This window comes from Phaethon lepturus, unplaced genomic scaffold (genome assembly GCF_000687285.1).
Source record: "Phaethon lepturus isolate BGI_N335 unplaced genomic scaffold, ASM68728v1 scaffold12112, whole genome shotgun sequence".
NCBI lineage: Eukaryota > Metazoa > Chordata > Aves > Phaethontiformes > Phaethontidae > Phaethon > Phaethon lepturus.
In genome coordinates this window covers 1-14,229 of record NW_010525612.1, presented here as the reverse complement: position 1 = coordinate 14,229, position 14,229 = coordinate 1, and the positions used below count along the sequence as shown (strand labels likewise).

The following is a 14,229-nucleotide window of genomic DNA, read 5'->3' as shown; positions in this document are numbered from 1 at the left end:
CTTATGCCTCAGGACTGCAGACTCCACCAGTGCATGATCACTGCACACCAGGCTGCCTCCAAGCTTGACGCACCAATTATCTCATTTGCGTGGGTGACCAACAGGTCCAGCATGGCATCCCCCCTGGTAGGGCTGTCTATTACCTGGCTTAGAAGTTACTCTCTGTGCACTCCAGGAGTCTTCGGGATTGCCTACAACTCGCTGTGTTACTTTTCCACTGTATGTCAGGGTGGTTGAAGTCCCCCAGCAGGACAAGAGCCTGCAAGCATGATACCTTTTGTAGCTGGAGTGAGAAGGCTTCATCAATAGACTCCACTCGATCGGGTGGCCTGCAGTAGACACCAACCACAAGGTTCCCTTTGTTGCCTTGGTCTTAAGCTTAAGCATTAAGATATTTTTCTTTAAGATTAAATATTAGGATATTTTATCTGAAACATTTTTCTCAGACTAGAAGGAAAACACTGAAGATAAAAGCTTTGGTCCTATTAATATTTTAAATAGATAACCTTTTTTTTTTAATTTTATGCTCTGCTGCATTGGGTAAAGTGATTTAAGTATGTTCTTGGATGGTTTTATCAGGTCTTTTTGGCATAAGTGTTCAAATCAAAATGCAAGGGAAAACTGTTTGTAATTTGCACTATTGTTTTCCTTAATGTCTAATTAAAAATAGGCACCTGGAATGTGTAAATAACTAAGCATCGCAAAACAGAAAAAACCCTATCTTCTCCCACTTCTCAAAAAGACACAAGTTTCAGCAATGTGACGATGCAGACCCTGACTGATGAACATATGGCTGAAGAACTCGGTTTCCTTATTTTGTGGTAGTTCAACATATTTGTGGAAATCATTTATTACAAGTTTATATGCTTTTGCAATAATTGCATTTTGTTTGCATTTAAAAAAAAAAAACACAATACTTTGATAATCTGCTTAATTGCTGGTTGTAGACTTTTTTGGAATATTTCTTATGTGGAAGAGAATGAATCAGCAGTTAAAGCAAGGAAAAACTGCATGTATTCACTAATTCTTTGCCTTTGGCAGATTTTAATCTCTACTGTGTTTTAGTTTAGTCCCAGCAAAACTGCTCTGGTACATCTGTTCTGCAATACTATCCAGGAAGAAGAGGAAATTCAGTTAAAATAAGTCTTCATCAATCCTTATAATTACCTTCAGGTATTTAGTCATTGCACTGTTGATAGAGTATCTTACGCCTTTTCATCTAATTGTCAAGTATTATGGCATTATTCACAGTCTCATCTGTGGTATACTGACCTCTATGCTGTAAGAGATAATTGTAAGGGATCTTGCTCTAGAGGGCCAAGTAGTAATTGCAATGTGTGGAAATTAGAAATAATCCCAGACATCAGGAATGTCACTGTTGAGAAACTAGACCGGAGAACTGGATTTTGAAGATATCTTTTGATGTCTAGAGAAGATGAACTTCAGGTTGGAAAGTTGAACTCTTCATCATCTTCAGTTGTCAGTTATAATGAGAACAAAAATGTAGGATTTCAAATAGAGCAAGATGGGGGAAAAAAGTAGAATTTCTCTTGGAATATCAATATAGGACTTGAAGGATTATGCTGAACAGAGAAATGGTAGAGGCAGGTAAATGACATTTGAAGTGCTTTCGATGTTTGTCATTAGCCTCCTGTAGGGTTATTTTACTTCTTTCTTCACTTCCAAATTGGTAAATGAGAACTTCATTTTGCAAAGCAGTCATCTGTTGTTCATTACTGCATTACTGACATGTTTTTTGGTTTCAAGTACTTAACAGCCCTTAAGTTTAGAGCCTCTTGACCAGTAGTCAGTACAATACCGAGCTAAGTTATTTGTTGTTTCCAGAAAAAGCTCATTCGTTCCGAGACTTTGCATGAATGGGTAGGTATTTATGTACAGGGAGTTGGGAAGCTGACTTTTTTTTCTGTTCGCCTATGTTTTACATGCTTTGTATGGAAATGTGGAGTTTAATTAGCATGCTAGTAGATATGTTCAAATGTTAGTTACAAGAGCTCGCTTCCACCTTTGCAGTTTGGAGAGGCACAGGGCATTGGTGTCTGAAGGGAAGGGAGCAAGCTATCTTCATTTTGTTAAGATAAAATCAGAGGGGGACAAAGGAAGAGATCTCACGTTCTGCTCCCGTTTCGCATTTAATCTGAACATATTTTCAATATTATCAAGTAGACTTACTACATGGCTCCCTGCCACTTCTGTTTTGTGTGTACAGTTGCTTTGACTATAAATAGTAGCAATAGCTTTCACTGTGCCTTAACTTTCCCATAACAATACTACAGTTATCTCCAATCAAAGGAAGAATAACTGCATCTTACAATGTTCTATTAGAGACAGGCCTTAGACACTAAAACTGATTTTATGCTGAGCACCTCTGTTGATTTACTGTGTGACCACACTTGAGTTAGCTGATTCCTCTCAAATTAATTTAAAGCTAATATAAGAGTAACTCAATTGTTGACTTGCAGAAGGTAGTAATGAAAAAAGCCTCAGAGCTGTAGCTCTCAGTGCTTATTTGGGTCCATAATTCTTAACTGAAAAGGTGTTCAGTCATGGTGCTGTGTCATGCTCTCAAGAAGTTAAGAATACATCCTTAATGTCCTGCTCTTCAAATGGAGAAACAAAACAGTTTACATTTGAGCTTTACTTTGTTTCTATGTTACTTACATAGCTATATCCATGTTCACTAAGAATACTTCCACCTCAAAATAGCTATTTTCCTTTCTGAAGGGGAAAATGTAATTACAAGCAATAGAAGGCCAACTGTCTCAGAAGTAACTAAGTGCTACTTGCCTCCTGAAAAATTAGCTTTTGGGTTTGTGTTTTTTTTGGTGGGGTTGCTTCTTTTTGGAGGAAGGCAGTTTGGTTTCTTTAATCCATGGTCAGTATGCTCTTTCTTAAAATTCTGGTGCCCTAAGAAGCCTGTGTGCTCTTAGCTCCTTAAGAAGGCAAATGTTTTGTGTACATGGACCAGGATACAGAAACAAGATTCAGAAATGCAGAACAATTTTGTCAGTACTGGACTTAACATGGGTCCTCACACTTCCACTAGTGTCTTTGCCTTCCATGAGGTGCCCAACCCTTTGCAAAATTTGACATTAAATTTTCACAGCTTTCTTTCAAAAAATGAAGTCTCCAAACTTTATAGCACTCTTTTGTCCTGTTTCCTTAAGGGAATGAAAGTGTTAAATTTTCATTTGTGTACTATTTTCCTTGACTCCCTTGCTGTTCACCTCACTAATCCAAAGGCATTTGAGCATGGGAAATGTCTGTGCTATCTTGCACTCGCGCACAGCCCATCATCTGTCAGGCACGGGAGATTTGTGTCTGGGATTTGCATCATTATTGTACTGGTAAAGGTTTGGAAGGGAGTTCTCTTCAGTGTGGCACTTCAGCCCTGGAATAGTAAGCTTTTCTAATAAAGAGCTCAGTCAGATGAACTAGTTTAAATATTTTGTTGCTTATACACACATACATGGATCATATGTGTGGACATATGCACAAAGCATTAATATCTATGCTAATAATTGGTTTCTGTGATAGAGTTTTAAGCCATCTTTTGAGGCAGCATAAATCATATTGGTTTAGTTTTAACTATTTATATACAAAATATAAATTTGCCACTTGAGAACTAATGTTAGGAGTCACAAAAGGAACATTTTTGGACTGCTGGTATTGTCACACTTATTTCAAGCGGTGTCACTAAAGTCTTAAATTAGGGAAAACTGTCCAAGTGTATATTCATGTGAAAGCTTAGCATAGTAGTCGATAGATACATTACTAGCTAAGTAGATAGTTTAGTATTTGTTTGCAGATCTGTAGTATGCTAAGAATTCATTTGGTATCCACTAGTCACTAATTTTAAGAGTGCAAGAGTACATATTAGTTTACTTGGGCTTTTTTTTTTTTTTTGCCTTTACTATATTGCTATACTTAGTATTAAAAAAAATCTTCTTCGTTCATCTTTTTTTTTTGTCCTGATATTTTCTTTCCGAAGTATTACCTACTCCATGCAAGAATCTTATGCAGAATTCTAAAATGATATGTTAGCAAACTGTGATGACAGCACCACTGTTACTTTTTTGGTGGTAGAAAATTTGTCAAGCAAACAAAAATATAAATATATTTTAGTTTTTACCAGTTTTCTGAAGGACAACAGAATGTTACCAAAGTTAACGAAATTATAACTTGGTTTGGTTTGGTTTTCTAATTTCTCATAAAGCAGAATAGATGTTTTTATTGTTTCAATAACCAAAACCTGATCTGTTCACTGCAGAGCAATAGAATATGTTTTCTGTAAAACATGCATTTTTAAAATGCATGCAACCTATTTCAGTTTTAAAATCATAGATGAAATTGTCTAATTGTGCTGTTACAATTAAAATGCTAACAAGAATCAGTAACTGCCCAGCTAAAAATCTACTTTGGATGCCTAGAATAATAAGGGGAGAAATATGATAAGTAGTTGTCAATATTAAAGCAGGCTGAAGGAGGAAGGCTTCGGGCCTTGTGGTAGGTAGAATGAAACAGCAGATTTGAGTATCCTCAATCCTTTCAGTATTAAATTTTCAGTAAAATAAAATTACTTGTATATGAAAACATAGCCTTTCCCCAGCTCTCTTTTTTTTCCTGATCAGCTGATGAAGAGACTAGCAGCTCGCTGCTTTGCTGGCTTGTTAATTTTATCCCCACTAACTGTGATTTCCGATAGCCGGCCTGCTGATAGTGGTAAGGTAAATATCCTTTTTCATTGCCGTCTTGAAGATTCACTCGAACTACATCACAGGCATGTGTAGGTGTGTAACACATCAAAAGTCGGTGTTCTCCGTATTTCAGTGTACAACTGAGTGCTTAAGGAGAGCAATGACATTAACTGTTGACAGCCTTGCATGCTGTATTTATTATTAGATTTTCTAGCTTCCAAGATATGCAGAGTAATTTCCTTGTCTTAATCTTTGTTAGCTGCAGTGGTTTATAGTGGGTGTCCTGCTTTAGCCAAATGAATATTAATGAATTTGTGTGCAGATATATTTTTTTTCCTTCTTTTTTCTTCCTAACTCATCAGATCTCAAGCCTCCTTCATAGTGGTTATCTGAATGCTGTGGAAGCATGATGTAAATTGTCTTTTGATTATTAAGGCCTAGTTTCAGGCTGTCCCTCAGGATTGTGCATTCGTGTTTGTTCTGTGGATTTGCACATCGGAGGATGCATAGGAAACAGATACCGAAATCCCACTGGTGTTTTTAACATGCCAGGTTGTTTTGTGTTGTGCATCAGGTTTTCTTCACAAAACGTTTTTCAAGAGACATTGTACACAACTGAGAAAAATTATATCTGGGTTGTAATCACTCTTTTTGTATTGATTGTTATGCTCAAATGATCATAAATATTAGCCATGTTTGGTGCTGTGAAGAAATGAAAGTAATTGCCTTATGATTAGAGCTCTTTCAGCTATGAGAAAGGATTGATTAGCATTTGCATGTACTCGGGGCAATATTGAGAGGCAAAAAGGACAAATACCAACATCAGTTACATTCTAAGAAAGCATTAATCAGAAAGCCTATTTTAATTTTTACTCCTTTTTTAATTTAGCTTTAATTTCAATTCTCTTATGACATGGGTGTTTGGGGGTTTTTGGGTTTTTTTGTTTTTGTTTTTTTGTGGGGGTTTTTTTTGCTTTCCCAAATCAAGAAAAGTTTAGCTTCTTGCTTTATCACATGGAGCTGATAGTCAGTGTATGAACAGGTTCCCTTTATTCCTGGTTTGGTTTTTTGTGGTGATTTTTTTATCATTCTGCGTATTGCTGCTGGGTCTGGTTAAAAGCATACAACGAGGTAATTGAAGCTAGTGTTCATTATTTGTGACTATGTGTGGGGTTTGGTTTTGGTTTTTTCTTTGGGGTTTTTTTTTGCATTCCATGTTATGAGTGCTTTTTAGAATAAAACACTGTACTGTCAGTGCTTCTGCCTATCTGTTGGTTACTGTACCAGAAGAATATGATACATTTTAGAAATGGTCTTTACGCTTTACGCTTAGGCAATTTGGAAGTTGCTTAAACTATTTGGAAGAGAAGTTGAGTCGTTACTGCATGAAGTATCTGTGTGTTGTTTGTGTGCATGAAGAGCTGTGTGTGATCTGACTTTGGGAGCCAAGCGCAGTTTAGACTGTCCTGTTTGAAAACATGCGACATCAAAGTCTGTCTCGCATGGAACTACATACGCCAGAACTGCCACTGAAATGAACAAATGAATGTTTGTTGTACACTTACTGACACAGGACCACAGGCCATTACTGTGTGTGAAAACTGTGAGTTGGCGTGGAATTCAAGGTTCAGATAAAGATGCATCTATTTATATGATAGTGCCATTCTTAGAAGAAATTAATGTTTAGTGTCTCTTTGACTGCCAGTAACTCAATTTCTTGCCGTACTCTTGTTTATAAATAGGATGACTATTTTGACTTGAATTATCTGCATCCTATGGGGTTGCATTTTTCGTTTTTAAATACAGTTTGTTATTTCCTTTTGCAATATTTCTTTTGTTTAAAAATCATACTTTTTGAATTCATGGTTGTCAGGCAATTGAAGACGGAAATTTGGAAGAAATGGAAGAGGAAGTCCGGCTTAAAAAACGGAAGAGACGAAGAAACGTAGATAAAGATTCTGGGAAGGAGGATGGAGAGAAAGCAAAGAAAAGAAGAGGCAGACCTCCTGCAGAGAAGCTGTCACCCAACCCACCCAAACTGACAAAACAAATGAATGCTATCATTGATACTGTGATAAACTACAAGGATAGGTGAGCTTGGAGATGGTCTCCCTCTGTTGCGTGTTCTCTGTTCATATCTATTTCTATGTGTTTTAATGGCTTCATTTTTGTTTTCAGTCTTTAGAATAATTTGCTGAAACAGCATTTCTGAAAAGCCATTCCACTTAGGGTGTATTCCTTTAAGTTTTACTCTTTGTTAAGGTTTTTTTAAAGACCCATCTGATAGGAAGTTATTGAAACACAAATACAAAAAGTAGGCATAGAGCTCCCACTTAGAAATGAATTCATTCATGTCAAGAGGTATACTTCAGAACGTTTATTAGTGATGCAGCATGTGTTAAGGTTGAACTTTGCAAATACATGGCTGCAGATTTATTAATGCAAGTTAACATGAGTCTCACCATGACCTGAAAGACTGCCAGAAAAATGTAGCACTCATAACGTGAGACTCTTAGCTGCCAAAGGAAAAACTGTAGCAATCCTGGTCATAATACGTTGTCTGCAGCTGAGATGGAAGCCTGTTTGTCAAGAAATCCCTATTTTCAGCATAATAAAATGCTAAATAGCTGGACCTTAGGAAAAAATATAGCTTCTAATTTGAAACATCATTTGAAGACTTCTTTTTTTGCAGGTTTTCAAACTGAAAATCATCTGTGCTTCGTGAGGAAGAAATTGAGAATTAGTTAATAACATCTTTGAATCAGACTTGTTTGAGAAACTTGTATTTTTAACTCAAATTCTATTTGCCAAAAGTCAGTAAAGCCTTCTTTTGTACTTATTCCTTCTTTGCTGTACATTCAATTACTTAAATCATATAAGGAACAGTTACAAGCTAAAGGAATATTAAATGCATTCAGAGAAAATCAAGAAGTATTTGCATTAGGTGACCCACACAAGTGTAACAATACAATTTTTGCATGTAAACAACTTTCAGTCTATGATTTCAAAAGGCAAGTTGCACTTCTTCCTTTTTTGCAGCTAGTGTTCTGGGTCTGCCTGTACAAGATTAACTTGGGCAGTATCTGGTGAAGCACACAGAGCTGTGATGCCTGACTCTTTTGGCACAAAACTGTTGAAATGAAGCATTCTGTGATCCATGGGGTCTCTCTAGAGTACATCAAAAAGTTTATTGCATTGGAACAGAATTCACAGCAATTAACATGATGAGCAGGAAGCTGACTACAAACTCAGTGTATTGACCTTGTTTTGACTCTCAACTAACAGAATAGCTGAGAAGGGAAAAGTGTTTAAAGTTCAGTTATTCCAGTCAGGGCTGCAAGGAAGCATCTCTTCATTTTTGACCTCTGGCCTTAAACAGTCTTCTGAAGCCAAGCACTTCTGTGTCAGGGCACCTACTTACCACTTTTAAAGTAGCTCACGAAGTTACTTCCACTAGCCACTAGTAGGGGATAGATACTGATAGTTACTGGGGAAGTTAAAGATTTTTGCCTGTTGCTTGTACCCCAGGAAGTTGATATCTGACTTCTGTCAAACAAGTTAACAACTGTGCTATTGCATAGTGACAAGACATGCTATTCCCTCTCCCAGGAGGCCACATTTATGCAAGACAGAATTGGTTCCCACTTCAAAAAGTATGTGGAGCTAACTTCTGTTAGCAATTTAAAATACCTGTTAAACTGAACTGTTCAGTGCAGTGAAATATGCAGAAGAGTTCCAATTTAGAATCATAGACTACTTTGGGTTGGAAGGGGGACCTTTAAAGGTCATCTAGTCCAGCCCCACTCTGCAATGAGCAGAGACACCTTCAACTAGAGCAGGTTGCTCAGAGCCCCGTCCAACTTGACCTTGAAGAATGTTTCCAGGGATGGGGCATCTACCACCTCTCTGGGCAACCTGGGCCACTGTTTCACCACCCTCATTGTGAAAAACTCCTTCCTTAGATCCAGTCTAAATCTACCCTCTTTTAATTCAAAACTATTACCCCTTGTCCTATCGCAATAGGCCCCGCTAAAGAGTTTGTCCCCATCTTTCTTATAAGCCCCCTGTTAAGTACTTGGAAGGCTGCAATAAGGTGTCCTCCAGAGCCTTCACTTCTCCAGGATGAACAACCCCAACTTTCTCAGCCTGTCCTCACAGGAGAGGTGTTCCATCCCTCTGGTCATTTTGGTGGCCCTCCTCTGGACTGGTTTCAGCAGGTCCATGCCATTCCTGTGCTGATGGCTCTAGAGCTGGATGCAGTACTGGAGGTGGGGTCTCACCAGAGCGGAGTAGAGGGGCAGAATCACCTTCCTCGATCTGCTGGCCATGCTGCTTTGGGTGCAGCCCAGGATATGGTTGGCCTTCTGTGCTACAAGCAGACATTTCCAGCTCCTGTCCAGCTTTTCATCCACCAGTAGCCCCAAGGCCTTCTCGTCAGGTCTGCTCTTGATCCCTTCATCCCCCAGCATATACTGATACTGGGTGTTGCCTCAATCCAGGTGCAGGACCCTGCACTTGGCCTTGTTGAACCTCATGAGGGCCCATTCCTCAAGCTTGTCCACATCCCTCTGGATGGCATCCTGTCCCTCAGGCATGTCAGCTACACCACTCAGCTTAGTGTCATCTGCAAAATCCCTGAGGGTGCACTCAATCCCACTGTCTGTGTCATCGATGAAGATACTAAAGAGTACTGGTCCCAGTACAGACCCCTGAGGGATCCCACTCATCACTGATCTCCCTCTGGACATTGAGCCATTGACCACTACCCTCTGGTTGTGACCATGCAACCAATTCCACATCCACTCAACAGTCAACCCATCAAATACATCTGTCCACAATGTAGAGAGAAGGATGTTGTGGGGGAGTGTGTCAAAGGCCTTACAGAAGTCCAGATAGATGACATTGGTATCTCTTCCCTTGTCCGCTGATGTGGTCACTCCATCCTAGAAGGCCACCAGGTTGGTCAGACAGGACTTGCCCTTGGTGAAGCTGTGCTGGCTGTCCTGAATCCCCTCCCTGTCCTCCATGTGCCTTAGCATAACTTCCAGGAGGATCTGTTCCATGATGTTCCCAGGCACATGGGTGAGGCTGACAGGTCAGTAGTTTCCAGGGTCCTCCTTTCTGCCCTTTTTAAAAATGAGCGCAATGTCTCCCTTTCTCTAGTCACCAGGGATTTCACCTGACTGTCAGAACTTTTGAAATACGATGGAGAGTGCTTTGGCAGGTACGCCAGCCAATTCCCTCAGACCTCTGGGATGCATCTCGTCAGGTCCCATTGGCTATTGACAACTCCCTGAAGAGCTGGAATTCTACTTTCCTGAAATTCACGGTCCTGACTCTACTACTTGGGCCTATGTCTCCCTTTCTCTAGTCACCAGGGATTTCACCTGACTGTCAGAACTTTTGAAATACGATGGAGAGTGACTTGGCAAGTACGTCAGCCAATTCCCTCAGACCTCTGGGATGCATCTCGTCAGGTCCCATTGGCGATTGACAACTCCCCGCTTTCCTGAAATTCACGGTCCTGACTCTACTACTTGGGCCTCTTATGCCTCAGGACTGCAGACTCCACCAGTGCATGATCACTGCACACCAGGCTGCCTCCAAGCTTGACATCACCAATTATCTCACTTGCGTTGGTGACCAGCAGGTCCAGCATGGCATCCCCCCTGGTAGGGCTGTCTATTACCTGGCTTAGAAGTTATCCTTCATGCACTCCAGGAGTCTTCTGGACTGCCTACAGCTCACCGTGCTACTTTTCCAGCAGATGTTGAGGTGGTTGAAGTCCCCCAGCAGGACAAGAGCCTGTGAGCGCGATGCTTCCTGTAGCTGGAGTGAGAAGGCTTCATCAATAGACTCCACTTGATCGGGTGGCCTGTAGTAGACACTAGCCATTAGGTACCCTTTGTTGCCTTGGTCTCTGATTCTTACCCATAAGCTTTCCACCTGCTCATGGCTATTCTTCAGGGACAGCTCTTCATACTCTATCCATTTCTTGATGAAGAGGGCAATGCTTCTGCCCTTCCTTCCTTGTCTGAACAGCCGGTGGCCATCGTCAGCTGCACTGCAGTTGTGGGGTTCATCTCACCAAGTTTCAGTAATGGTAATTAGTTCGTATCTTTCTAGCAGCCCAGTGGCTTCCAACCCCTCCTGTTTGTTGCCCGTGCTGCATGCATTGGTGTAGAGGCATTTCATCTGGACTGGCAGCCATGTCCCCCTCTTAGAGGAAAACCTCTTAGTTCCTTTGAGGCCTTTTGCTGGTGCAACAAGCTGAGGGTCCTCGCTAGCACCGCATTCCGCTAATCTTGGATTATCATTCAACAGCTTCAGAACACAGTTCCTATATTCTGATTTTTTTGTGAGATAGCATAAAACCACCCGATCCTATGAAAGTTGGGACAGAACAGAATTGCAAATCTAGGTATCAGGAAACTTTAGTAACATAAAATCTTTGGAGTTAAGGTTTTTCTAGGGTTTGATGAACATTTGCAGAATTTACAGCTTTAGAATTAAGTGGGTTTTGGGCAGTGGAACCCTTCAGCGTTGTTTGGCGTTCATGTTTGTTCAGCTCAGGGCTTTTGTGTGTGAGAAGGCAATTGGGGCAAGTATAGAGGGACAGGTTAATTGGAAGAAAAGTAGGCCATGAGCTTCATCTGGGGAAAAAAAAAAACGGTTTTTCACATATTTAGTATTTGAACGCTTGAAATCATCCTTGTCTTTAGCTTAAATTTTCAGAGCTAGTAGATGTTTCATCTCTACTTTATGAAAGTCCAGAGGGTCGATCTGGACCACAGAGAGCTGATTGTGTTCCAAAAGGTGGGCAGGTGATAACCATCCAAAATACTACTGGCTTTGACCGGAGTTACTTTGTCAAAACCAATTCTACAATCTTTAGTAAGTTTTGTTGCAGTTAATAAGCCGGCAGGCAAATTAACTTCTGGCAAAAAAACAAGAGAATGCATTGCTAAACTAATAAACCTCTGTGTGCTGTATCTCGTATTTCCCCTTGCTTTTGAGAAGAGCTTCTCTCCGTTCTTGTTAAAATCTTTATTTTTAAAGAAAGTTTTTCCATGGTGTCCACAAAAACCTGGAGTACTAGTTGGCTACTTTTCTGTGGCAATTCTGTATAATGTTGATAATAATGATGCAACTAACTGTCTTGTATTTGACTTCCATTGTAGGCATTTTAGAGACAAGTACAATCCTTCCTTATTTAAAAACCATCCAACAAAACAGACTGGGTTGCCTATGTCTAGGAAAGCTCCAGGCTACAATAATACAAGCAATAAGCTCTAGTAAACTGAAGTTTGAGCTACACAATTATTATATAAAAGTCAAAATAAGATTAAACAGACAAATTAGCAACATTTGAGGTAAATGTTCAGTGTAGAAAAATGCAGCATATGATTCTTTGAAAAGGAAATTCAGAGGTAGATACCCAGTTACTTGCAAACCCCAGTTAAAGAACTCCGTGCAAGAACGTGGAAGTTACCACTGAGGCCAAGTTACTGTTAATCTCTGTCATGTCCTCCATGCAAATTCAAGCTTTTTCATTAAATTTCCCTCTTTTATGCAGTACTGTGTAGCAGCTCTTATATTTCCTTTTATTCCCATCCCACATCCCAACATGATACTCATTTTAATGTAACATTCCATTAACAGTAAGTTTAGTAGTTCTTACAGAGCAATTTATAGCTACAAGCTGAGTTTCTTTCAATCTTTCTAGAGAACTGGGAACACATTGAACAAGAGAAAACTTAGTGTTTGTGCTGAGATTTGACTTGGCTCGCAGCCTAACTGCATTAGTTTCCTGGAATTCTGGTACCTGGGGTGTCTCCCATGTAATAAAGGAAATTGTAAAAAAGGAGAAGAAGGACAGAGATGTGAGGCACTGTGAAAATGTTCAACTCGGACTGTTTGCAGTTCTTTGGTGTGAGAGCTGTTGAGGTCCTTGTCAAGTTGACAGTACTTGCTTCTTGCAAGGCTGCTGTGCTTGGGATTCCAGTATTTGGTGATGTGCTTAATGCTTTTCTTCATGTTGATAGGTGTTTCTTTATCGTATCTTTGTATTTATCTTTGTTAATCTTGACACAAATAGTCATACCTCAGCTTGAAGAACTGTGGGGTAAGTACTTCAAATCATTAAGAACTAAACATGCTTGTTTATTCACTGCTACCTTTTTAAACTGCACCTGTGCTTTTGTTACTCAGCGTCAAGTATCAAACCATAAAACATGTTGCCAACTGTGGACACAGATCAGTACTCTAGATACAGGGCCTTGGTTTTCTCTTCTACACTGCTTTGCCAACTGACTTCTAGTCACCTGAAGTAGTGGAAGATGTCCTTGCACACCACAGCAGGGAGGTTGGACTAGGTTATCATCAAAGGTCCCTTCCAACCCAAGCCATTCTATGATTCTGTGATTTTGGTAAAGCATTTGTTAGGGTACCACAGGAAAATTATAAGCTAATATGAAAGACAGAGGAGATCTAATGAGTAAGTGCTCTAATATCAGTGAAAACAAGGAAGAAGATGTAACTGAAGGCACTATTTAAAAAAGAACTATTAAACTGGAAAGAAGATACCACGAAAGTGCTTGAAGAATTGGTGTTGGCATAGACCGTAATACATTAATGATATAAATTAAAAAATTAGGAGTGTCATAGCCAAAATACAAAATTTTAAAATATCAATATTGTGATGGTATTCATGGAGAACTGAACACAGTTAAGTCTGGAGTGAAGAATCTGTATGAAATAAAGTACCTCAGAGTGCATTATAAGGTACTTAACAGACTGAAAATAGTAAACTTTTCTTGGAGTGGAAGCTCATCATGTGGAACTGACAGAAAAAGAATGACCTGGGCAAAGAAATTATTGATCAAAGCTAACTATGAGCCCTGAAGTATTGTCCAGCCATAATAGGAGCCTGGCCTTAACACTGTTGCCTGTGTGGATGAGGAAATACTCATTATTGTGTATTCCATTATATGTGACACCATTAATGTTTCTGAGTTGCTGTATATAGTACTTGAATACTTTTCCATTCCAGAAAGATTAGTTTACACTGAGACAATTGTAAGTAATTATTTCAATGATAAGGAGCATGGGAGAATCCTGCAAGAGGAAACAATTTGGTTTGTTTATCCAAACACAGCACAGTCTGAGAGGGGAAGATGATTGCTCTCAGTAAATTCACCTGGGAAAGAAGGGAAGCATAAACACACAGAGAGTGTAGAAATATGTAAAATACAGGATGGTGGTCACAAAGTTATATGAGCGTAAACATTCATGAATACATTAAATTTGTTAACTAAGAGTCCCAGAACCTTTCCATATGGAGTAGTGGGGCAAAAATACCTAGATAGATTTGGGCTTTGTTCCTTGATTAAAAAACTTCTATATGATTATTTACAATACCAAGGCATTAGATTCAAGGACTCGGAAACACCTTTCCAGTTACACAGCTGATCCTGATTCTCCCATGTATCACAGAATCACAGAATCACTAGGT

The 14,229-nt window shown here is 39.5% G+C and overlaps 1 protein-coding gene across 1 annotated transcript in view; it reads left to right on the top strand.

The window, feature by feature from the left end:
* LOC104617483 (probable global transcription activator SNF2L2) overlaps positions 1-6,810 on the top strand; it is a gene marked incomplete at its 5' end in the record, with an annotated part of 52,952 nt that extends 46,142 nt beyond the window's left edge. Inside the window, one exon of the mRNA XM_010282817.1 lies at positions 6,589-6,810. Within this exon, the coding sequence (XP_010281119.1) occupies positions 6,589-6,810 (222 nt within the window). The remainder of the gene's footprint in view (positions 1-6,588) is intronic.
* Between the last annotated feature and the right edge of the window lie 7,419 nt (positions 6,811-14,229).